At 37.5% G+C, this 25,185-nt stretch overlaps 2 protein-coding genes across 12 annotated transcripts; one reads left to right on the top strand and one right to left on the bottom strand.

The window, feature by feature from the left end:
- Positions 1-219: 219 nt before the first annotated feature.
- dcun1d2b (DCN1, defective in cullin neddylation 1, domain containing 2b) lies at positions 220-7,919 on the bottom strand. Of its 10 annotated transcripts, none has more exons than XM_059552316.1 (8): positions 7,562-7,681; positions 7,230-7,362; positions 5,103-5,319; positions 4,869-5,037; positions 3,715-3,845; positions 3,172-3,254; positions 2,768-2,864; positions 220-406 (listed from the first exon to the last, which is right to left on the bottom strand). In XM_059552316.1, the coding sequence occupies exons 2-8, from the start codon at positions 7,260-7,262 to the stop codon at positions 324-326; spliced, it is 813 nt and encodes a 270-aa protein (XP_059408299.1). In that variant the 5' UTR covers positions 7,263-7,362; positions 7,562-7,681; the 3' UTR covers positions 220-323. The 10 variants fall into 10 exon arrangements, with proteins under 10 accessions (XP_059408299.1, XP_059408300.1, XP_059408301.1 ...); XM_059552317.1 differs by having other exon boundaries at positions 7,230-7,365; positions 7,562-7,638; XM_059552318.1 differs by having other exon boundaries at positions 7,230-7,365; positions 7,589-7,604.
- On the top strand, positions 7,555-24,266 carry tmco3 (transmembrane and coiled-coil domains 3). Of its 2 annotated transcripts, XM_059552311.1 has the most exons (14): positions 7,555-7,754; positions 8,650-8,720; positions 9,488-9,901; positions 11,444-11,623; positions 13,119-13,313; positions 13,434-13,562; positions 13,655-13,747; positions 17,590-17,779; positions 19,360-19,477; positions 19,737-19,932; positions 20,043-20,193; positions 20,302-20,381; positions 22,590-22,739; positions 23,609-24,266. In XM_059552311.1, the coding sequence occupies exons 3-14, from the start codon at positions 9,503-9,505 to the stop codon at positions 23,720-23,722; spliced, it is 1,995 nt and encodes a 664-aa protein (XP_059408294.1). In that variant the 5' UTR covers positions 7,555-7,754; positions 8,650-8,720; positions 9,488-9,502; the 3' UTR covers positions 23,723-24,266. The 2 variants fall into 2 exon arrangements, with proteins under 2 accessions (XP_059408294.1, XP_059408293.1); XM_059552310.1 differs by lacking the exon at positions 8,650-8,720.
- Positions 24,267-25,185: the final 919 nt, after the last annotated feature.

The raw sequence follows: 25,185 nt of genomic DNA, 5'->3' as shown, positions 1-25,185 counted from the left end.
TTAATACTGTATAAATGACAAGATAACTGGACATGCATCTATATGTTGAGCTTGTGACATGCAGTTGACTCACTGAGACTGAATACACTGATGTAAGTGTGCTATGAGGCTAGACAGATTCAGATGGTCATTGATGACAGCGCACACGTGATCATGGTGATGTATTTCAGTCTGGGAGGCCTCTGATCTTAAGCCTCTTGACAGCAGCAGACTCAATGCACAAACTCTCTCTGTTTATTAATATATATTTTTTTAAATATATTTGTTGTTTTTTTTATTTAAAAATAAAAAAAATCAGTATAGAGAGGCCTCCCTGTAAGCGCTCAGTATAGAGTCTTGTGATTTGCTGCAGTCACGATCGGCCGAGCGAATTCCACAAAGTCATCAATGAGCACCGGCCACGCACCTGATGACAAAACAATTAAACACGGACATAAAATCTCAATTAACACTTATTATACATGTTATTGTGAACAATTCATTGATGGATATTATTCTAAGAATATATACTGTGGAGATAAAATTAGAGAACAACCTATAATTTCCTAAATTTCAAGGTCACTGCTTAATTGAAGTTATCCTAACAGGAGTGGAAGGTCAGTTTTTAAGCATATTTCTTAAATTAAGTGTATAGGGGGAAGGGAAATGACCCTTTTAGCCACTGCACGATAAGTTGATCATTCCAAATCTGTGACTTCTTGAATACTGCAAGTTTACAATGACATTCATTCATTCAAGTTCCCCAAAAAAGCTGGTTGTCAACATAAGACAAATACAGAAGAAGACAGGACAATACAGAGATTCTCAATGGGGAATCGGTTCAACACTGCAGCTGGAATTGCTCAATAGTTCGGCATAGAATTGAACAGGGTAAGGATCGGTCTTGGCATGTTTAGTGAGTTTCATTTATCTGGGTCTGATGGGAAATATGCTCAGTGTCAAACTGGGGAAATACTGAAGCCCAAGTGCATAAAAAAAGTCAGTGGCTACGTTGACATGCAACCAAATAATCCATATATAATCGGATTGATGGCTTAATTGGACTGAACAGCCTTCATGTAAACTCCTTAATCGGAATGAAATTTTGATCGGATTGAAGGGGGTGGTTTATTCCTCTTCTAATACGATTGAGAGTGCATGTAAACACTCGATCGGATTGAACCACGAAACGGTAAAAAAAAAAAAATCAACTCGGATTTGACGCTTGTGACATATATAAACACTCACATCAACCCGATCACTTTATTTAACATTTATGTAAACACTAAATTCAGATTCATTAATCAGAATGAAATCAGTCTGACTGAACCACAAATTGTGCAACTAAACGTAGCCACTGAAAGGTGGAGGAAGTGTCATGGTTTGGGGGATGTTTTCTGTAGCAGGAATTGAGTCTCATATGCCGCGTTTCCACCGAAATTGCTCAGAACATTTGTACCAGGAACTTTTTCCCCCCAGACCTGTTGCTTTCTGTGTTTCCACCGCGGTCTAAAGTTCCGGGAAGATTAGCCAAATAGTCTGGTGACATAGGTCTGCGCGCATACATGATCACTGAGCTCCCGCTGATCGCGTGGAGCTCACGTCTCCGAAATCGGCGAAACACATTTTTAAATAGGTGCCGTCTTTATAAATAAACCACAGGTTTGAGTTTTAAACAACTACATTCTCGCCTGAAATACTTTTAAAATTACATTTCATGACGCAATAACAGTAATATTTTGAAAATTATCCGAATAAATGGTGGTTGAACTCAACCAATGCGGTGTGAACTCAACCAATCAGAATGTTTAGCGCCAAAGTCCCGCCCCTGAAAGTTCCGGAACTTTGAAAAAGTACCACCTCACCAGCAGGGACTTTCTGAGGGGCATTTTTTTACCCGGAACGTTATTTAGTTTCTGGTCCCTGCGGTGGAAACACACCGAGTACCGGCCTAAAGTCCCTAGTTCCTGGGTAAAGTTCATGTGGTAGAAACGCGGCTTTATACAGCTACATCGCAGGGCCAGGGTGAATGCAAATGTTTATCAGAACCTCCTTTAGTAACATGTAGTAGTTCCTTCACTGCGAGCATCTCCCAATCAGCCTGCAATTTTCATGCAGAATAATGTCCACTTCACACTCAAAACAGAAAAGCAGTTTCTTGAAGTGAAGAACAATGAAATAATGAAATGGATGGCCCAGAATCCTGATCTAAATCCACCTAAAAATCTCTGGAAAGTCCTTGGCAACAAAGTTTTGGCTAAGAAACCCACTACAGTAACAGAAAAATGGAAAAGATAGTGGAAGAAGAGTCGACCAAGATCACACCAGAGCAGTGTGAGAAACTAGTGATGTCCTGCAGCTGCAGATGTGCTGAAGTCATTTAAAGCAGGGGCCCCCACAATTCCTACTGATTTTTGACAGCTGTAACCCTCCAAGATTTTTGTTGTAATCTTCTTTCGTGCTGAAGTGGTAACTGTTCTTTAATTTTGATCACTGTGCTTTCCATAAAATGTAGGTTTTTGTTGAAATGCCTTGGTAATTTTGTCAAACATGTTAGTATAACTGTGGTATACCCACAGTTAATATTACTTAAAATTTTGAGCAAACAAAAGTGAACAATATTTCATAAAAAAAGCAAGTATTTATAGATTGTTCTCAAATTTTGATCTCTACTGTATAATCTTCATCCATTCACATAACTGTTATAAATGTCCGTCCTGCATTTTTCCTCACCAATATTCAGTTCAAGTATGTCCTTTATAAAAGTAAGTTCATGAATCAGACTCACCCTCCTCGTCGTAGTTGGACATGTCATCTTCAATCATGTTTCCAAAGTCCAGCAGCAGGTTCCAAGTGTCTTTAGGGATGGATTTTTTATGATGCTCCTTTGCAGAAACAAGATGGATGAGAAGCAAAACCATCATCAGTTCTTCAGTGTTCTCATCATGCATCAAGTGTCTCCGCACACGTATAGGAACATGTGTTTCAGAACCACATGTTGCATTTTCAGCATTGCTAAAACTACATCAGCCTCAAATATACAGAGTATCACCAAAAATAGAACGGTTTAGTTCAGTATGTAGATCAGATCAGTGATGTGGTGAGAGCGTTCCTACTGCACAGAGGAAAATTGTGTGTGTGACATGAAAGAACTAGTGGTTTGTTATTATATTTATTTAATAATTTATGTACCAGAAGGAAAGTGTTCCAGAGGTCGAGAAACTTAAAGCGTCCGGTGAGAATGAGATTCCAATAGGCCACAGCCATCTCCAGATCTGAGGCAGAGCGAGACACTGTGAGAACTGGGTGAAGAATCAAGGTCACTACAAACCCATGGAAGCTTGTTTTCACCACAGGATAAAAAAAATTAAACGGTAATAGTGAGGTTTTTTTTTATCTTCACTTATTTCTTGCTATTATGAGATAGCCAGAATTGGAAGATATAAACTCATAATTCTGAGAAGAAATTTTGGAATTGTGAGATATAAACTTGCAATTGTGAAAAAATATTGTTAGTAGTATTATTTTTTTTTTATTTTGAGGCTTGAATAAAAAATAAATAAAATTGCGAGATGTAAACTCATAATTGAAAGAAAAGGGTCACAATTACCTTTATTTTTTCCGGTGATAGAAACAAACTTCCATGGAAACCAACTAAATACATTGGTGTTTCTATGCAAACACTGACACTACTAGAGCACGATCCCTGTGTAGGGAACAGCACTAATCACTCACCTAAACCCTTCTGACCAGGATTCTTGGCAAAGCTAAACGTGAACTGATAGAAATCTTTGAACTTCCCAGAATCCTTCAGCTCCTGCTCTAGTCTGGGTAAAAGACTCTTCAGCTTCTCTGGACTATCACACCTAGACAAACAAACACATGAAAAACACACCAATTCTGTATCTGCATGCAAATAATGTCAAATTGCCTTAAAACGTCATTGTAAGATCTAATTTCTTATTTGTAGTTTATTATTCGATATTATTCGGTAATCGATTAGTTGGACGATTCCATTGTTACTGTCATGTCTTTATTCTGTAAATGTAAGAAATGTTGTACATTTATATTCAATCACACTCGGTTATCCCATTACAGTTACTATCATCAGATACGCTCATTCAGGACAAGCCTTCATGCTAAATTTTTACAGTCTATGATATTACTGTAAATTGCAGTTTATGCACAAAGAAAACATATCTCACACATTACACATAACAGGCCTTGTTAAACATTACGCAAATGCATTCGCTTGAAGTTTAAATTAAAGCACTCATGTTTCGGGGCAGCACATTCCCAGTTTCATCCGCTATTTTGAGATGCATTTCGCCCATAGTAATGCTGTCATTTGACGTGACTGGTGAAAGTTTTCTGTGCGGGGTGGGCAGATGTGACTAATTGATAATGACATTTCTAATTATTATCAATATTTAGAACAGTTGTGCTGCTTCATATTGTTGTGGAAACTGTGACATTTTATGTTTCAGGATCTATTTACTGTCACTTCTGAACAATTTTATGTGTCAGTGATAGATTTTTTTTTTTTACTAGTGGGTGCAGGACACTATTTGATGACAACCCTCTACATTGCGTGTAAATCACTCGCATATGCGACTAAATCTTCACTCTGGCAACTAAATAATGTCTAATATTAGCCAATGGCTAATAAATTCAGAATGAATTTGTTCTGACAGTTTAACTCTTGAATTCTTGTCATATTTTATTACCATTTTCTAAGCTATAGCGAAAAAACTGTGATAATGTGTGAAATGTTGAAGGTGTCTGAATAAATGTTTGTTATCCTGTATATATTTCTTATGTATTTTGGGTGTTTTCCAAAGATTAAGACAGTGTGTTTAGTTGATATTGTTAAATTGCAAATGTCTCACCCCAGCTCTGACATCCCATCCAGGAACTCTTTGCGGCTGAACTCGCACTGCGTCGCCGCTCTAAATTTCCACGCCACAATCAGGATACTGACACTGGACGGATCCAGCATAAGGTCATCACAGAACTGCTGAACCCCGTCGATGCCGATCTTATTCTCATCCTGTGGATCTGCAGACAGAAGCAGCATAAATAAAGATACAAACACACAACAACACACGCTCAGTGCCACTCACCTTTATAGCGGTTGTACAGCTGATCCAGCTTCTTGCGATCCACTGCTGTTTTCATGGAGTCTTTGCGGTAGATATCAGGGTTCTGGAAGTAGTTATCGGTGGCCGTCTCTAGTCTCCAGTCATTGTGGGTCAGGCAGTACAGGGCGGTTCTCTCTGCAGCCCGCGTGAAGGACATAAATTGACGGATCTTTTCCTTCTGTGACGACTTCAATTTATGCTGGGGAACAGAAATTAATGTGAGCGCTTGCTTTCTGAACAACAACACCAGCCTCCGTAACCTGACTGCCTTACTGTTAAACATTAGTTACAGTAAACACTGGTAGTTAATCAAGTACGTTCTCACTGTGTGAAATTTCAACATGACACGATGGTCACCTTGCATGGAAGCTTGTTTCCAAAGCCTGCTTTTAAAAAAATAAAAAAGACAATTACGACTTTTATTTTCCCAATTCAGGTTTTTTCCTTCCTTAGTTTATATTTTATTATTCACAATTCTGTGTTTTTTTTTTATCTTGGTAATTGTTGGGGTGGGGGGATTGCAAGATATTAGCTGAGAATTGCAAGAAAAATCCACCATAAACCAATATATAAACTTGCAATTGCCAGAAAAAGTCAGAATTGTGAGATAAATAACTTTTGTTTTTAATTCTGTAAACTGTGGGGGAAACAAATTCAGAATTATGAGATGTAAAGTCAGAATTCTGATTAAAGGAAAAAGTCAGAACAGAGTAAATGTGAAATTGTGAGGGGATAGGTCAGAATTCGGAGCTTTACCTATTATATGTAAATATATGTATAAATATATGCAGAAAATTACACTACCCATTATATTCATTCCAAAATACCAGTTACCACAGTAATATCAGCTGATTAACATTCATAGTGAGTTAAAAAAAAATCATAATTTAACCATTGAATTATTTTTTTATGACAATGGTTACCACAGTTTACCATAGTAAACATTATGTGTAGAACAAGGAGTTTTTTGCGTAACTTCGTATGTATATGAAATTATGATTATTCAAATACTTTTAAAATGTATACATTGTAACATATACACTAAGAGCCTGACCTGAACGTTAAATCAAACCTTTATCATAAGGTACATAGTGGTTGTACCATGGTATAGTGATGTATCAGCAGGTAGGTAATAACACCATTACTGATTACCACATTCCCATATCATAATGATATTTACGTGGTATTACCAGAGTACACGTATTATTTTGTCTCTGAAGGGTTAAAGCTCTTGGTATCCGTGTATTAAACCGGTTCCGGTGAGGTATTTGGATTAAAACGCCTTCATCTGACCCTCCATTTCCCTCATAAACTGACGCACGGAAAATATTGTGAGCGACTCGAGCGCAGAACGAGCGTCTGTTTACAGTCATCACACTGCCCCGATAAACACTGCTGCCCCCCTACACGAGCCTCTAGCTCGCTCACCTACCATCTTTTCACGCGCTGCTTCATCTCCAGCGGAGCTCCCTGCGCGCATGCGCGGAAACCAGCACCGCTCGCGCTCAGGGAAATTCTGGGAGTTGAAGTTTTTCCACCTGTGTGGGCTCTCGAAGTAAGCTGACAGTAGTTTCACTTACAGAACCTCTCATCTTTCATTTTGTGCACAAATACGGCATTTATATAAGTAAATATGGAGTAGTAATTCATTCTGAATTATTTGTAATTACAAAAAAGTTCTATTAATTATTATACCTATGGCATATTTATAGTGTAATAAAGTCCATTTCTGCCATGGAATGAATGAATGTATAAATAATTGAATAAGTCTTTCATATCTAAGTTAATATCTCACAATTGTTACTTTTTTCTCACAATTTTCTGAGTTTGGCAGAAAAAAAAAGTCTGAATTGTGAATTCTTTTTTTTCTTTCTTTCTTTTTTTTTTTTGGAGTTTACACTTTGCAATACTGAGTTCACTGTTTAATTCCACCAAGGATAATTAATAAGTTAGTTGCAACATTTTATCTCACTATTCATTTTTTTCCCCTCTTCCCCACTATTCATTTTCTTCCCCTCGAGTTTATATCTCACAATATCTCGGATTTCTTAGAATTGTGATTCTGAAAATTACAAAATTTCGAGTTTTGAGATAAAAAGGCGCAATTACCTTTTTTATTCCCTGGCTGAAACAAACTTCCATGATACTACTGAATTTCTTCCTGGCGCAGATTGAAAACTACAAATCCCACAATGCACGCGCTACTGTTATGATTCAGAACTCGTCACTGTTGTTTTCAGACCTACTAAAATAAAACACAGGTGAAAAACGAGCACCGAACAATGACATCCACCGATTTGTACGAAAACTCAAACGCGACAAATGTTCGTTAATCTTCCGCGAACTTTCCGTTAAGTTTAAATCTAGTATGAGAGTGTCTAGTTTCGTGGAGTCGAGTCTGTGAGGATCTCTCATTATCGCCCACGAACCGAGTCCGTTACCTGCACCGGGACCCGAAAGTAAATTACCGGCGGGTGACTGACCGCCTGTCCGGGAGCCTTATGTCGTTTTAAGAGCCGCCTGACGTCGGTGTGCGCGCGCAGCGCTCGCTCTTAGTATGTGGCGTCACAAGAGCCCGATTGTTTCCTTCATTCACTGACGAGTTCCTCCAGTTAACAGCAGTTTACTTACCAGGTATGAGTTAGTACTCCCTTTGTTTGTATTGTCGCTGATATTATCTTACAGAATGTAAATTATTAAATGTACTTGAAGTGGATGATTTAGACAGCCGTGAGTATTAATCTGCGATGTAAAGCGTTTGATGGACGGATCATAGTTCGGCATAAATCTGACCTATGATTTTAAATAATGTGATTTAAAGTGGTGACCATTCGCGAGAAGTCAGTTGACATTGGTTAGTTATTAAATGAAATAATTCTTAAACATAAACAACACGTCATCGCTGTGCTGGATGCAAATGCCTGTCATTCTCTATCATAATAAATGTAAATGAAATATCTCGCCTCTCGAAAATATGATCCTTCCTGCCTGTCCGCAGTATTACTAACCATTACCCTGTTAGGATTAGCTTTTAACTCTGTACTTGTCCAGCTGCAAAAAATAATATAAAATATTATTGTACAAATACAGTAAAAGCCTCTTTATGTCACTAGTACCCAGCAATTATATTGTCAACCCTAATATTTTCTAAGAAGTCATAACCACCTGTTCACCAGAGCAATTATAAACCTGGATAAGGGCTTAGAATTAGTCAATATAATATAATTCTTAATATTATACCCTGAGAATTCCCCCAAAATTCAGCACATTTTATAAATGAGATTACATTCTACATAAATCTTTTAACAGAATAAAATTATTATTTCATGCATTTCATTCTTGACAGAAAATGTGTACAGCAAGCATAATCTCTGTATCATTTTTTAGAGATGTTATTGTGACATCCATCTTATTATGCAACATTACATTATCATCATTTCATCCGTATTAGCTAATGAACTGAAGTTCGCTGCTTGAGCTTGAGTCGAGTTGTTTTGTGAATGATTGACACGTCTTTCTCGTGATCCAGTGTTGAAATGCGGATGGATATCATTCTACGTCAGTGACAGCTGTGCGTCTGAACCAGTTTTTCTGCAGGATGTAGGTGTGACAGGAGCTACACACTTCAGGGTTGTTTGTCTAGTTAGTGACACACCTTATACCAAAACAGATTTTAGTGTTCATCTGTTTGCTGGTTTGTGCTGTTCACACTGTTATGAAACAAACATACCGCAGTAGTCAATGTTAGCCATACACTACTGAAAAAGGCCCTTTATGGCAATATGTCTATGCTTAATGTAAAAGAGTTTGTCTTTCCTTGTTTTGTTGTGCTTTGTGTTTTTCATTAAAAAAAAACATTAATTTTAAAGTAAGGGGGAAATCCAAAGATCTTTTATCTTTATTACAACACTGGTTTATATTGAGCCCATCATATGAATGTGTGCAAAAATAATAATAATAATACATGTTTTATATATATATATATTATATATCAATGCCACAAACAAATTAATTCATTCCAACAACATGTTCCATTGTTTAAATTAAATTGTGGCCAACTCACCATGAATTCAGAATTCTTTCCTTCATTTGATTAAATTGTGGCCACATTTTAGGTATTCCCTCATTGTCATGAAATCAAAACAAGAAAATATGGCCACGATTTAATAAAACCATGAAACAGATTAAGATTGACTTAATTTGTGGCCACAATAAATAGTTATGTTTTTGTCTGCATGTCATGTGAGGCTCCGTTCATTTTATTTCTTCTGTCTTATCTTAGTCATTTGAGGAGTGATTCATCGTTTGTTTCTCTCTGTGCTGTGGTTTGTGTCGCTGCTCTGATGTCTCTGTCTGTGATTGTGCAGTGTGTCGATGGGATCATGCTTGCTCTCTGTGCAATGCTGTGTCTGGGCCTGGTGGTGGCACTGCAGGCGAATCAGCAGGTCCACAAAGTGCATTCGGGCATCCAGGGCCACCAGTGGGTGATGGAGAACTGCAGGCGGCTCTCTAACCTGCTGAGGCAGAAGCAGGCGGCCGTCCGTAAACTGAGTGTGGCCGGCGTGGCACTGGAGCGGAATAAGATGCTAGCACCGCCGGAGAAGCTGTTCCGCATTCACACACTGGAGGTGTTTCAGCGCGAGCTGAATGAGAGCGAGCGCTCACTCTTCCAGGCCGTGGAGGGGCTGCAGCGCGTGCTGAAGGGGAACCTCAGAGATGTGGTCAACATGAAGGACAGCAGCCGGCAAAGACTGCAGGCGCTCAGGGAAGCTGCCATCAAGGTCAGTTGTGTGATGTCATATCCTGCAGGAATCTCACCAGCTACAACATCAAGCCTGTTTTTGGGCAAACCAGATCTTTGCATTCTCACTTGACACTTGAAGGGCTAAACAAAGCTTTATTCCACTGACTGCAGGTATTTTCACCAGGTTTGAATCAAGAGCTAATATACTAAGACAGTAATATTAAAAGACCAAGCTCAGTCTACACTTTATTGATGATGTAAACTATATACGGGAGAGCAGATGAGCTCAGAATATGAACAAAACATGATAAATTGCAGTATTTTCCAATAGAGAAACATTATAAAGAAAGAGAAATTACAGGACCAAATTCGATATAGAACAAACATTATTAACCTTCGCTTACTGACTTTGCTCACAAAGTGTACAACAACCCCCCCCCCCCCCCCCAAAAAAAGTGATAATTTTTTTACTTTTTTAGGATTTTTTTCTTCTTACACCAGTTAAAATTGAATGGCCTACAAAAATTGCTTGTAAGACTCATTAATGCTATATCATTGACAAATGTTTTTATCAATTGGTTTTCTTTAAATTAGCACAGGTTTTGGATCTGTTTCAGTTGTTTTTGGAACTGACTGATCGTAGGCCTCATTGATCTGAGCTTGTCCACCTCAGTTTATGAATAAATGTTGACAAAATTATCCAGACACAATGTTTTTGTTTTCACTCAAACTGAATGGTGGCAACTGAATGGTGGCAAAATGATTCTTTCTTTCAAAAACGGAATATTAACAAAATTATCCAAAAAATTGAGGTGCATCAGATCGATGAGGCCTACAGTTATTCAGTTCCAAAAAGAAATACAAAACCTGTGCTAATTGAAAGAAAACAAGTTGGCAAAAAGATTGAATTCAATATTTGATGGTAATAAGAGAATTTATAAGCCAATTTTAAAAGGCTGGTTTTTGACAAGGAACACCAGATTATGTAAAGGATTATCAGCACAAGGGATAATAATAATAAAAAAATACTACATATAGGAAAGCAAATAAACACAGAATATGAATGCAACGTGCAGTTTCATAGTATGCATTTTCCTCTATGAAAACATTAGAAGGACAATGTTTAATGTGTTCTTTACTCTGGGTTTATCTGCTTGCTTTTATACAGTATGCATCAGCAATAAGGTTTGATCTTTTAAAATGACTGTTTTAGTCCATTAAGCCTCATGGATCATTTTAGCAAGTGCTGCATATGAATCACAAGAGCCCAAAACTTACATTTTGTTCACAGATATTTGTTTTTCTTCTTTTCTTCTTTCTCAACTTAAAATGGGTGGAAAACTGACAGAAGTGTGCTGCAGTTTATGAATGATTTGTCCTCCAGTCATGCAACATGTCTCAGTATGTTTGTTTAGTTATTTTAGCAAATAGTCTTTTTGGCATCCCAGTCGTTGAGTGTCGTTGGGCGACTCATGAAGCTGATGCGAGCAGGAAGTGACTTTAAGGACAGTGAAGCACAACACCACAAGTGGTTCCTGTGACCTTAGACATGCACACATGACTGAACGTGTTTTTCCAGGAGGAGCAGGAGTACATGGAGCTGGTGGCGGCAGAGAAACACCAGCAGGAGGCGCTAAAAGTGGCACAGGATCGGAATAAAACCCTGTCCATGCTGGATGAGATCCTGGAGGATGTGAGGAAGGCCGCAGACCGTCTGGAAGAGGACATCGAAGAACACGCCTTCGACAACAACAAACAGGTGCAGGTTTCACAAACACAGCTGTTCTAGATGAAATACAGCGCAGTAAAGAAATGTCTCTGAACCTAAAATACAGGACAGAACAGACATTCAGTGATGTGTGACGCTTGACTGAACACATCATGTTTAACCAACAAAAATATCATGAAGAAACACACACATACAGTCAAACTTATTCCTCAAATCATATTGAAAATGATCAACAGTGAACTTCATATTCAGTTGGGTCTGTGTGTTAAACCTCGTTTACACCAAGAACGATAACTATAAAGGTAACTATAAAGATAACGATATTAGCGTCCACACCAGCGAACGATATCGTCTGTTTATTCTGAGCGCACGTGCGTCTGCCGCTTTAAATCCTCGAGCTTGTTACAGCAGGATGGATTCTGATTGGATGTCAATGTTTGTATCGTTCATCAGCTGGAAAAAAATCATTCTGAAAATGATTCCAACGATACCGTTTCTCTACGCTTTATCGTTATAGTTGTAGTGTGGACTCTGCTATTCTTTAAAATTGAGAACGATTTTTAGAACTATATCTTTATCGTTATCTTTATAGTTATCGTGCTTGGTGTGAACGGGCCTTTAAGCTTGGAAAGCTTGTAGAATGTGAAACAGCACTGTGTTTTTATTCTGAACATGCAGTACTCTCATTTAATTCAAGTCACAGCCTTTTGACATATAATAACCATGTATCAGGCTGTATTACGATTCCTGTTTCTCTATCTTAAAATAATGGTTACGTTCATAAAACCAACTATTTTACACTTTTTAAGGACCCACAGGGTATTTTTTATTTGCACACATCCTAAAGTAAAAAAAAAAAAAAAAATTACATTTTACAGTTCGCACAAATCTATTTTAGTCGCAAATGTGGAAAAACACAGAAGTATTTAGATTTTGCATAAATGCTCATCCTGACAGCAAATGTGACAGTTAAACCTCATATAATTCAGTGAACACATACCTGTCAATCATCTTTTTTTTTTTTCTCCATCATTTTCATTTAGTGGATTTCTGCTTTAAAATGGTGGGCAAACAGTTGTTTTTGATTTATAATGAGAAGTTTACAGGTCATAAGTTTGATAGAATTAGTTTGTAATCATTTAACATGAAGGATTTTGTAATGTTTTTGAGAGCAGCCTCTTCTGCTCACCAAGGCTTTGAGTAAAAAAAGTAATATTGTGAAATATTATTACAATTTAAAATAACTCTTTTAAATGTCAATATAATTAAAAAAAAGTTATCTGATTAATTGAATAAATAATCCACAAATTAAACAATTATCAAAATAATCATTAGTTGCAGAATTACTGTTTTCACTTCAGACACGACCTCAGCATCATAGTGAGTTTTGCTCACATATTTCTCAGAAAACATGAGCATTCTAGCTTTAATTGAGAAATAGTGAGTATTTAGTGATTCATAGAACTTATTTGCTCATCAACCCATTTGTAGTAAATTTAGTCCAACTCTCTCTCTCTCTGTTCAGATGAAGGGTGTGAATGTCGAGGCCGTCCTGAGAGTACAGGAGGATGAGGAGGATGGTAAGAGGAAGAACGAGTCAAGACAGGTGGACAAAGGCAATTTGGGGCTCAGCATGCTGATCGACTCACAAAACAACCAGTATGTGCTGACCAAACCACGAGACTCCACCATGCCCCGTGCCGACCACCACTTCATCAAGGTCAGCACCTGACCTCTGACCTCTCACTTTGTGTCCTCACAGTTCACTGGAGCCAATCGCAGCCTCAGCACTTTAACACAAATTGGAAATCATATGTTATTCATGTATTTGTTTGCACAGGATCTGGTGTGCGTGGTCATGTTGTCCCTACCATGTGGATGGCTCTGTACACTGATGGGGTTGCCGCCCATGTTTGGTTATATCATCTGTGGGGTTCTTCTCGGCCCATCAGGACTCAACAGCATCAAAGTGAGTGATGAATCTCTTCAGATTCATGTGTGATCATTGCATGATCTCAGTTGGACATATATGTGTTATTATGTTTTCTGTTCTACCTGCAGTCTATGGTTCAGGTGGAGACATTAGGAGAGCTGGGTGTGTTCTTCACTCTTTTTGTGGTTGGTCTGGAGTTTTCACCCGAGCGCCTCCATAAGGTAAAAAGAAGTGAAGCTTGAAAACAACAAAAGATAAAATAAACAGGCTTAAGAAAATAAAACTTAAAGGGATAGTTCACCCCCCCCCCCCACCCCAAAAAAGTCATAATTTTAGTGTTCCTGTAGCTCAAGTGGTAGAGCATTGCGTTAGCAAGCACAAGGTTGGGGGTTAAAATTTCAGGGAACACATGTTAGGTGAAAATTGTTAGCCTGAATGCAATGTAAGTCGCTTTGGATAAAAGCGTCTGCTAAATGCATACATTTATTTCCATTCACTTGTTCCAAACCTGTCTGAGTTTGTTTCTTCTGCTGAACACAGAAGAAGATATTTTGAAGAAGTCAATGGCTACTGTCAGCATTCTTTAAAATATTTTCTTCTGTGTTCAACGGCTGAAAAAAAATTAATACAGGTTTGGAACAATATTAGGGTGAGTAAATGGTAACAGAGTTTTTATTTTTGTGTGGACTATCCATTAAAGAATGTGGGTGGAGGTGTGTGAAGAGTCACAGCAAATTCCTCAATAGTAAGAAAATGAGCTGAATCTCCAGTCATTCTGGAGACATATCCTCTAGTGATGCAGAAACACAGCAAAATCCAAGAATCGGACATGTTCCTCATCTGTGTGCTGCTGGAAACACAGTGTGCCGTTATTCACCATTTGGTTTCCTGTTTATGATACAACAAAATACAAACCAACCACTGGTTACTATCCCACTTGCACACTGTCACTCCTTATACTTATTTATCTGCTTATCTAAGAACTCTAGCTGCTGCATTTTGGACTAGCTGGCGTTTGATTATTAAGCGTGCAAAACAACCACCAATAAAGCATTACAATAATCTAACCTTGAGGTCATGAACGCATGAACTAACGTCTCTGCATTTCACATTGAGAGCATAGGTCGTAATTTGGATATATATTTGAAATGAAAAAAATAATTTTTACAAATGCTAGAAATGTGGCTTTCAAAGGAAAGATTGCTATCAGATAGCACACCTACTGTAGGTTCCTAACTGATGACGAAGAATTGACAGAGCAGCCATCAAGTCTTAGACCATGTTCTAATAGCAGAGTTTTTAGGTCCTTTTATTAAAACCTGTTTTTCCTCAAAGGCCGCAAAGAAATATAGAGCGGAGTATCATCAGCATAACACTGAAAGCTTACACATTGCTTCCTGATGATATATCGCAAGGGTAACAAGTAAAGCGTGAAAAGTAACGGGTCCTAGTACAGAGCATTGAGGTACTCCATACTGTACTTTTGATTGATATTAATCCTCTTCATTCACTGCAACAAACTGATGGCAGTCAGAAAAGTACGATTTGAACCATGCTAATGCACTTCCATTAATGACAGCAAAGTTTTCTAGCCTATTCAAGAGAATGTTGTGATCAACAGTCGAACGCAGAACTAAGATCCAATAAAACTAATAGAAAGATACAACCACGATCAGATGATAAGAGCAGGTCATTTGTAACTTTAAGTAGAGCAGTCTCAGTAGTCAGTACTATGATACGATCTAAATCCTGACTGATACCATTTTTTTTCTCTAAGAAGGAATATAATTGTGAGGATACTGCCTTTTCTAGTATCTTGGACAGAAAAGGAAGATTTGAGATTGGTCTATAATTAACTAGTTCTTTGGGGTCTAGTTGTGTTTTTTTTATGAGAGGCTTAATAACAGCCAGTTTGTAGGTTTTGGGGACATATCCTAGTGACACTGAGGAATTGATAACAGTCAGAAGAGGATCTATGATTTCTGGAAGCACCTCTTTTAGGAGCTTAGATGGAATAGGGTTTAACATACATGATGTTGGTTTAGATGATTTAACAAGTTTATACAATTATTCCTCTCCTATAGTAGAGAATGAGTGGAACTGTTCCTCAGGGGATCTATAGTGCACTGTCTGATGTGATACTGTAGCTGACTGCTGCATGGTTATGGTTGAATTTTATATCTAATAGTATAGATCTTGGAAGTAAAGTACTGTAGTTCATAAAGTCATTACTGCTATGCTGTTGGGAAATGTCAACACCTGTTAATTATTTATTTTTCGTTAATTTAGCCACTGTATTGAAAAAAATACTTGAGGTTATGTTTGTTTTTTTCTAGAAGAGAAGTAATCAAATCTAGCAGTTTTTAATGCTTTTCTGTAGGATAGGGTACTTTCCCGCCAAACAATACGAAATACCTCTAGTTTTGTTTTCCTCCAGTTGTGATAAATATCGCACACCCCAGCTCATTTACTTTTTACATGCTAAACTGTCCAGTGCATCTCATAGTGTCATTTAATATTGCACACTTTTACCACAGCCACAATCTGTGATTAAACACACTGATAGGTGTTGAACTCACAGAACAAATACCTTTCTTACCCTTTCTCCTGAAATTTCCAACCTTTCAGGTAAAATTTATTCTTTTAGACATGTTTAAAATCATACGTAACTTGCCATACAAGCATCAGTTGAGGAGCAGCTATCATCAATTACGTGCTGCTCGAGATTCTGGTGCCTCTCTGGCATTTTATTTGTGTGTTAGCTGTACATTGTTTTTAAATTTTCATAAGTAATGTTTTTATTCATTATTTTAGATTATTGTTCAAATCGTCCTGTGGACCAAATGGAATGCCTTTGTGGGCTGTATGTAGGGTTCTTTATAGGAAAATAAGGGACAGAATAAGGGATGCTCAAAATATTTGTTCTGTACCACATAGAGTATGTAATCTCCGTGTCTACAGTTAAGTATGTGTATAAAATATGTTTAAAAGGTTCTCAGAAATAATCACATTTGTGAAATCTGTAGAATTGTGACTGCACAAGTGGTGTAGTAATTTAGGTGAATATATTGTGAAATTTCATATAATATGGCGTAAAAACTGAATGTCTATGAGACCTCAATCAATAAAGCAGTTTTTTTTTTTTAAACAATGACATTTAAAATTTTGAACTAAAATTTTATTTTAACCATATAGCCTATGGTTCAAGTTTTGGGAATATGCTAGAAGTTACTATTTAAAAAAATGTGTAATTTTATTTTTCTATTTAACAACATTAACTTGCTGCATACTGAAAGACATCTTCCCTAAGGTAGATTGCATGTTTTCTTTCCTAGCTGGATGTGTGCTTATGATCAGTAATCACGTTATTTGCATTCACCCAAACTGATTTGGTGAAATCAAAATGCGGATAGTGAAGGAGATTGCCGTTAGCTGTGAAGTGGGAGCGACTAGGCGGCAGAGGATTCTGCAAGGACTTAAAGCCTTCTTTGAGTGGCTATGTTCGCTATTCAAACAATGATTTGTGCAAAAAGAATGATTAATTTGTTATTTGTATTGTCTAGATGGTCATATGGCATATGCCTGCAAATACAGGGCAAACTGTTCAGAATAGCTTTCATAACGATGGCTTCTCTGATGCCTTAAATACAGGACAATTCCATATTATAATGAACGGATGGCAACCCTAGCTGTATGTTTGATACCCAAGAATTACACTAACTGACTTGATGCATTCTCCTAGCATGGCACCATACTGGAATTCACTGCGCTCTTCAGAACAATCCATTTTTTCCCATAAATGTTTGTTAATGCAGACTGTGGCATGGTTGCTTGCTTTTATACACCTGTGGCAATGGGTCGAATTGAAACACCTGAATTATAAATATAAGTTCCAACACTTATGTCCGTATAAGATTAATGATAGATAGATAGATAGATAGATAGATAGATAGATAGATAGATAGATAGATAGATAGATAGATAGATAGAGGTGTGTGGTATGTGATGTGAACTGATCCAGTGGACAGCAGATGGTTGATTTGTGATGGTTGTTGTTGTTCAGGTGTGGAAGATCTCGCTGCAGGGCTCTGTAAATCTGAGTCTGCTGATGGTGGCCGCTGGACTGGTCTGGGGTCAGTTGCTCGGCCTTCATCCCACACAGACCGTCTTCATCTCCAGCTGTCTATCTCTCTCCAGCACTCCGCTGGTGTCTCGCTTCCTGGCTGGAGGATCCAGAGGAGAATCAAAAGAGGGTAAGATCATAGCCAGGAACCATGGTAGTGACTAGGGCTGCGGTAGTGTATGTGACGTCACGCATTCTATAACAAGCATAATACAAAGTTTTGTGTAAGTGTAATAACAGTAATAGCTCTTTTATTTAGACTTTTATTTTGACTATAAGTCTATGGTAATTCACAAATTACCTTGAATGGGACAGATTAACAATCATAAAATCAAACTTTCACTTTTTAATACTTGGTTGCAAATCCTTTGCAGTCGATTACAGTCAATTACAGCCTGAAGTCTGGAACGCATAGACATCACCAGACGTTGGTTTTCATCCCTGGTGATGCTCTGCCAGGCCTCTTCTGCAACTGTCTTCAGATCCTGCTTGTTCTTGGGGCATTTTCCCTTCAGTTTTGTCTTCAGCAAGTAAAATGCATGCTCAATCGGATTCAGGTCAGGTGATTGACTTGGCCATTGCATAACATTCCACTTCTTTCCCTTAAAAAACTCTTTGGTTGCTTTCGCAGTATGTTTCGGGTCATTGTCCATCTGCACTGTGAAGCGCCGTCCAATGAGTTCTGAAGCATTTGACTGAATATGAGCAGATAATATTGCCCGAAACATTTCAGAATTCATCCTGCTGCTTTTGTCAGCAGTCACATCATCAATAAATACAAGAGAACCAGTTCCATTGGCAGCCATACATGCCCACGCCATGACACTACCACCACCATGCTTTAGATGAGGTGGTATGCTTTGGATCATGAGCAGTTCCTTTCCTTCTCCATACTCTTCTCTTCCTATCACTCTAGTACAAGTTGATCTTTGTCTCATCTGTCCATAGGATGTTCCAGAACTGTGAAGGCTTTTTTAGATGTTGTTTGGCAAACTCTAATCTGGCCTTTCTGTTTTTGAGGCTCACCAATGGCTTACATCTTGTGGTGAACCCTCTGTATTCACTCTGGTGAAGTCTTCTCTTGATTGTTGACTTTGACACACATACACCTACCTCCTGGAGAGTGTTCTTGATCTGGCCAACTGTTGTGAAGGGTATTTTCTTCACCAGGGAAAGAATTCTTCGGTCATCCACAACAGTTGTTTTCCGTGGTCTTCCGGGTCTTTTGGTGTTGCTGAGCTCACCGGTTCGTTCTTTCTTTATAAGAATGTTCCAAACAGTTGATTTGGCCACACCTAAAGAACTCTGGACCTTTTATCTGCTCCTTGTAAATGGGATAATGAGGGAATAACACACACCTGACCATGGAACAGCTGATCAGCCAATTGTCCCATTACTTTTGGTCCCTTAAAAAGTGGGAGGCACATATACAAACCGTTGTAATTCCTACACCGTTCACCTGATTTGGATGTAAATACCCTCAAATTAAAGCTGAAAGTCTGCAGTTAACGCACATCTTGTTCGTTTAATTTCAAATCCATTGTGGTGGTGTATAGAGCCAAAAAGATTAGAATTGTGTCGATGTCCCAATATTTATGGACCTGACTGTATATATATATATATATATATATATATATATATATATATATATATAATAGGGCTTGGGCTTGGGCTTGGTCTGCGTTTATGATTGTGTATGTGTTCACACAGGTGAGCTGGACTACAGCAGTGTTTTGCTGGGCATGCTTGTCATGCAAGATGTGCAGCTTGGCCTGTTCATCGCTGTGATGCCCACATTAATTCAAGGAGGAAATGGAGACACGGACAGGTGAATCAGCATGCAGATCAATCACTGACAGTTACATGATAATGATTAACGTGTATATATATATATATATGTATGTGAGAATAAATGTGAAAAGAAGAGACTTCTCTCAACAACATTTAAACAACATTTAAAATCACAATTATTTCAAACTTTTATATGGCAGTGTGTTCACTGGCTGGGTCGAAAACAAGGCTTCATTTTCTTAGATAATTTTGTGTTTCTGATTGTGGAGTGAAAATGAATCCTTGTTTTTCCACAGTGTGCTGATGGGAGCGCTACATGTGTTGGTTCTGCTGGCTCGGGTTCTGGTGTCTCTGGTGGCTGTGCTGCTGTTGTGTTGGCTGCTGCGCTCTCATCTGGTTGGTCCGTTCTACAGGAAGCTGCATACGGAGAGCAAAGGAAACAAGGAAATACTAGTGCTGGGCACCAGTGCATTTGTGTTCCTGATGCTGACGGTAAGCGGCTTCTTCATATAGGTTTGTCTGTCCCTTGAATTTGTGTGTGCTCTTGCATGAATCGCCTCACCTCAGGTGTAATGTAGCATGCTTACATTTTATCGTGTCAGGTGACAGAATTCATGGACGTGTCGATGGAGTTGGGCTGCTTCCTGGCAGGAGCGCTGCTGTCCTCACAAGGTCACATGGTCACCACTGAAGTCATGAGCTGTGCTGAACCAATCAGAGATTTCCTGGCCATCATCTTCTTTGCATCTATTGGTGAGCTGATGTAGCTTTGAATTATTTGGAATTTTGCTATAATATTGGACAGCAAATACGGTTTGATCTACAGCAGCAAACTGAAATATCTGATGATGTTTTCCACAGGGCTACACGTGTTCCCGACCTTTGTCCTGTATGAGCTCACCATCCTGCTGGTCTTAACCTTCTCACTAGTCATTATGAAGGTAATGGTGTTCATATTAAACTTGTTTCTTTCTATCATGGTTTCTGATTGTTTGATGAAGGAATATTTAAGACTTTTTAAGACCAAGTAAACCGAGCGGAACACAATGCACCAGTATGGTCTCTAAATTTAAATGTCTTGTATTATCAAAAGGTCAAAGTTAGAACAGGTCTAACTTTCAACAGATATCAATTTTTTTTTTTTATTCACTGTAAAAAAAGAAGAAGAAAAAATGTAAGTCTTGAGTAGCTCTGCTCTCAAACACTAGAATGGGGTGAAATTTATTTTTTTTACTGTACCTCCTGATCACACTGCAAAAAAAGTGATGTTCTTCATCAGTATTTTTGTCTGTTTTCCTGTGCAAATTTATAAAGATTATTAAAGGGGTCATATGATGCGATTTTCAAGTTTTCTTTTCTCTTTGGAGTGTTACAAGCTGTTCATGCATAAATAAAATCCCTCAAGTTATCCCTCAAGACTAAAGTCTCAAACCCAAAGAGATATTCTTTATAAAAGTTAAGACTCGTTCACGCCCTCCTTAAACATGCCCCCACATGTGTACTTCACGAAATGGGAAGATTTGCATAATGCCACTTAAATGTTCACGCAAAGAAAGAAGGTGTAACTTTTATTCTAGCTGTTGCCGCCTGCGCCATGTCGTGGAGACGGTGTTTCGTTGTGAAAATACTTTGTTTGGCCTTCCAAAAGGGGACACAACTAGAAGTCAGTGGTTACCTTGTATTTACAACACTGTTCCAGAACAATTAAACCCAAATATTCAGTGTGTGGCAAATTTTATGGAAGACTGTTTCCTAAACCTTAAAGAGTAATATTAGACTACAATGCCGGCTGTTTTGACATACAGTCTGTAAGTATGTTTACATATTTAAAGGATTTGCCACAGATGATTCAAAACGTGAGTTTTAAGCAGTGTAGAGTAGCGCATGTTGTTTGTCGTTTCTCCGATCACAAATGCAGAGATTGTTTTATGTTTACATGGCACGATTCAACACAAAGTGTAAAAAGACAGTATCAGTCATTATAATCAGTAATTATGTCCCCACTGGGATGCAACAAATGCCTTGTTTGTAATGGGTTTCATTGGTTTTGTCTCATTGCGCCAGTGTTCTGACCAGGACACGCATCACAGTATGTTAAGGGGCCTAACATTTCCGTCACATACTTGAGGCATTCAGCCAATCACACGGCACTGGATAGATGACCAATCAGAGCACACTTCGCTTCTCAGAATGATGAGCTTTGTAAAAATCGACACGTTTCAGAAGGTTAGGCATAGAGGAGAAACAATAATGTACATTATGTGGAAAATAATGTGTTTTTTTAACCTTAAACCGCATAAACACATTTAATTACGCTGTAACGATCGGCCTTATCGGCCGAATTACATTACTTTAAAATGGGGTCAGATTAAACTGTGAGATAAAATAAGTGTTTTAAAAGGATGAGACAACAACAAATGTAGAATTAATAAATAGTGTATTTACAATATTCACAATGAACTTAAAACAACACAATAAAACTAGAAATCCTAGGCTGTTAAAAGCAGAGAGTCTTTCAGTTCCATACCCTTAAAACAGTACTTAAGAAATCCAGCGTGTTATAAATTCCAATGTAAAAGTGTCCACCTTGTATATACAATCCAAACAAGTAATAATCCAATAAAAGTGAGATGCTGGATGTTTAGACAAGACAAAAATACAGAGGAAGACATTATTTTTTGCAGTGTAGTGCAAAATCTTATTACAGTAGTGAAATGAAAATAAACTTTTCTTAAAGCTTACTGTTGAACTTCACTCTATCTGTGCCCCTATACTGTAATAGACAAAATGATTCCTGATTCCTAAAAGGTGGTTTTTGTAACTGTAATCTCACTGCTGTTCCCAGGCATGAAAGTAGTCTGTGTATTTGTCAGTGTTTGTGAGTCATCTGAGGCCAGAGTTTGATTCTGAGGATATGTTTTTGACTAAAATGTTTGACTTTGACCTAGAAGTTTGAAGTTTGTACAAGTTGGTGTGTAGTTTTGAGATTGTGTTTAAAGTTTTGAATAAATTGGTCAATTGTTTCAACTGTGTGTTAGTAATCAAGAAAACTAAGAGCTTTTTAGGCTTCAAATTGTGGAAGGGAAGACCGTTTTTTCAGAAGCCCTGTTCTATTAAATATGACTCTCACACTGCTCTTCTCATCTCAGTTCATAATGGCGGTTCTTGTTCTGTCGGCTATCCTTCCTCCGGGATCGCGTCACATCCGCTGGCTGGTGTCAGCTGGACTGGCGCAGGTCAGTGAATTCTCCTTCGTCCTGGGCAGTCGTGCGCGTCGAGCCGGCATCATCTCTAGAGAGGTCAGTGATCTTACTTTATTTCCGTGAAAGACTGGTCATTGCTGAGAGTGAATTAGGTGACATTTACTGAATAGTGGAGGAGTGAACTAGTGGTTTCAGACACATATGAACGTGTTGATGCAGTAATTGGTAACTAAAACTAAATAGTTTTCATTAATTGAATTAAAGGTGAAATAATAGTTTTTTTATATTAAATGAAAATCTAACTTAAAAGGTGGAAATTGGAAATATTACCTGTGTTAGCCAGCTCAAATTAAAGTGTAAGTTGATGTACTAAAATTACTAAAACTAAAACTGAAATACAAATTAATTAAAGCTAGATAGAAATGAACTAATAAAAATGACAAAAGAACATGAATGTGACATGATAGACATGACATCACATTTACCTCAAAACCATTCTATGCCCATAAACACATAGTAAGTTAAAAAGCTGTATAAAGGAGCATTTTGATAAATATATACACTTTACAGATATTACACATTAATAATATTTTTACTGTAGCTGTTGTCTTCAATATTTAATGTATGTCTGAATAAATTTGTCATGAAGTTATTTTTACAGTTTCCCTTTAAATGTTTAGATTTCAACAACATAATTGAGTAGAAACATAATTCTGTTATTTAAAGTTGATATAAAAACAGTCTTTTGTGAAATTTAAATATCTGTACAAGAGATATATGAGTGTTGATTATCAAAATACATTTTATGAATTAATTGATTATTAAATACAATTATTTTTTTGGTTTTCAGCTAAGTGCATCCTTGTTTTCATTTTGGTGCATAAATGAATAGAAAAGTATATAAATAGAACTTAAATGACAGTACTTTCCTTCAGCTCATCATCATCCTGTGTTGTTGCTTACAGGTGTATCTGTTGGTTCTCAGCGTCACCACATTAAGTCTCCTCCTTGCTCCGGTGTTATGGAGAGCCGCTACGCTCAAATGCATCCCGCGGGCTGAGAGGAAACCACTCAACTGAACCAATGCCACGTGCGGATGAACTGTGTTTACAATGACACATCTCACATTAATGCATCATATTGATGACAGATTGTAAGCAACAGAAGGGCAGAGCATTAATATATTACATATTTTCACGGTAGTGAAAGAAAAGGAAACAGCTTTGCAAAAAAAAAAGACTCCAGCTTTTATAACATCATCATGTGTTATAATGTTATATATGACCAAATGTTATTTATTTGTGTAAGATGTGCCTTAAAAGGAGCAGATGTCAGCAGACAAGCCAAATAATGCACCTTTTATGAAGATGAGCAGCTTTTGCACTGCAGATTTTGGTACATGCAGAGTTTACTGAAGATGATTCACAGCACAAGAACTAAAGATTGACTGTATTCATTCATGATTCATGCTGAAATTGAATTCTAAGCACAAGGTGGCAGTTCTTCATTGGGATGATAGGTTAAATTAATCATAGATGTAACTGGAATATTCAGAATCATTTCTCTGGACATGTAATTCTCAACTGGGTCAAAAAATACAATTAAAAAAATACACTCCAATCATTGAGGGTTTCCTTTGTGTTAAAGGGTACATAACATACACAGTTTCACCTAATCTCATGTTAATCCTGAGTAGCTATAGAGTAGTACTGCATCCTTCATATATCCAAAAAGTCTTTAGTTTTATAATATTTATAAAATAAATATACAGCTTTCCAATTCTTTCCGGAAAAAGCCGAGCTCCTGGAGGCGTATTGTGAGCGGAGCTATAATACTGATGTTTCGTGTTGTTACCATTAACATATATTCACTTATGTGATTTCCAACAAAATACAGAAATCTGATGCAATTGTACTTACATGAATGAATGACTGCATGTAAGACTGCAGTTGAATAAGAACAGCTTTCACTAGCACCTTTGAGAGAAAAGGCAGTTTTGAAATAGGCCTGTAATTTACGGTCATCCATAGGATACAATTTAGTATTTTTAATTAATGGTTGCACTACAGCATGCTTGAAAGATGGAGGAACAGTCCCTGATACAAGGGAGATATTTATTATTGATAAAATGCTAGGCTCAACTACATCCAAATGTTTGTTTGATTAGTCTTGATGGAACAACATCAAGAGGGGAATCTGAGTTGTGGATAAACTTATCAACTATGTAAATTCGAACTAGTGTTGTTTTGCGGCCTGTTTTAATTTTAGTTTTAGTCTAGTCTTTGTGTGAAGGTGTTTTTTTAGTTTTTATTAGTTTTAGTCACCTTCATACTCTTTTAAGTCTAGTCAAGTTTGAGTCAACTAAAAGTCTGAGCATTTTAGTCTTAATTTAGTCTGAATTCTCCATGACTAATTTTGATTGGTTTTAGTTGATGAAAACTGATGACATTTAGTCTAGTTTTAGTTAATGAAAATTGTATTTTAGTCTCTTTTTAGTAATGCAATTCTATTTAGCCCAGTCATTCAATATAGTATAAGTTAC

This window comes from Carassius carassius, chromosome 6, assembly GCF_963082965.1.
Source record: "Carassius carassius chromosome 6, fCarCar2.1, whole genome shotgun sequence".
Taxonomy (NCBI): domain Eukaryota; kingdom Metazoa; phylum Chordata; class Actinopteri; order Cypriniformes; family Cyprinidae; genus Carassius; species Carassius carassius.
The sequence above is the reverse complement of the archived record's forward strand: the minus strand, read 5'-3'. Positions and strand labels throughout refer to the sequence as shown.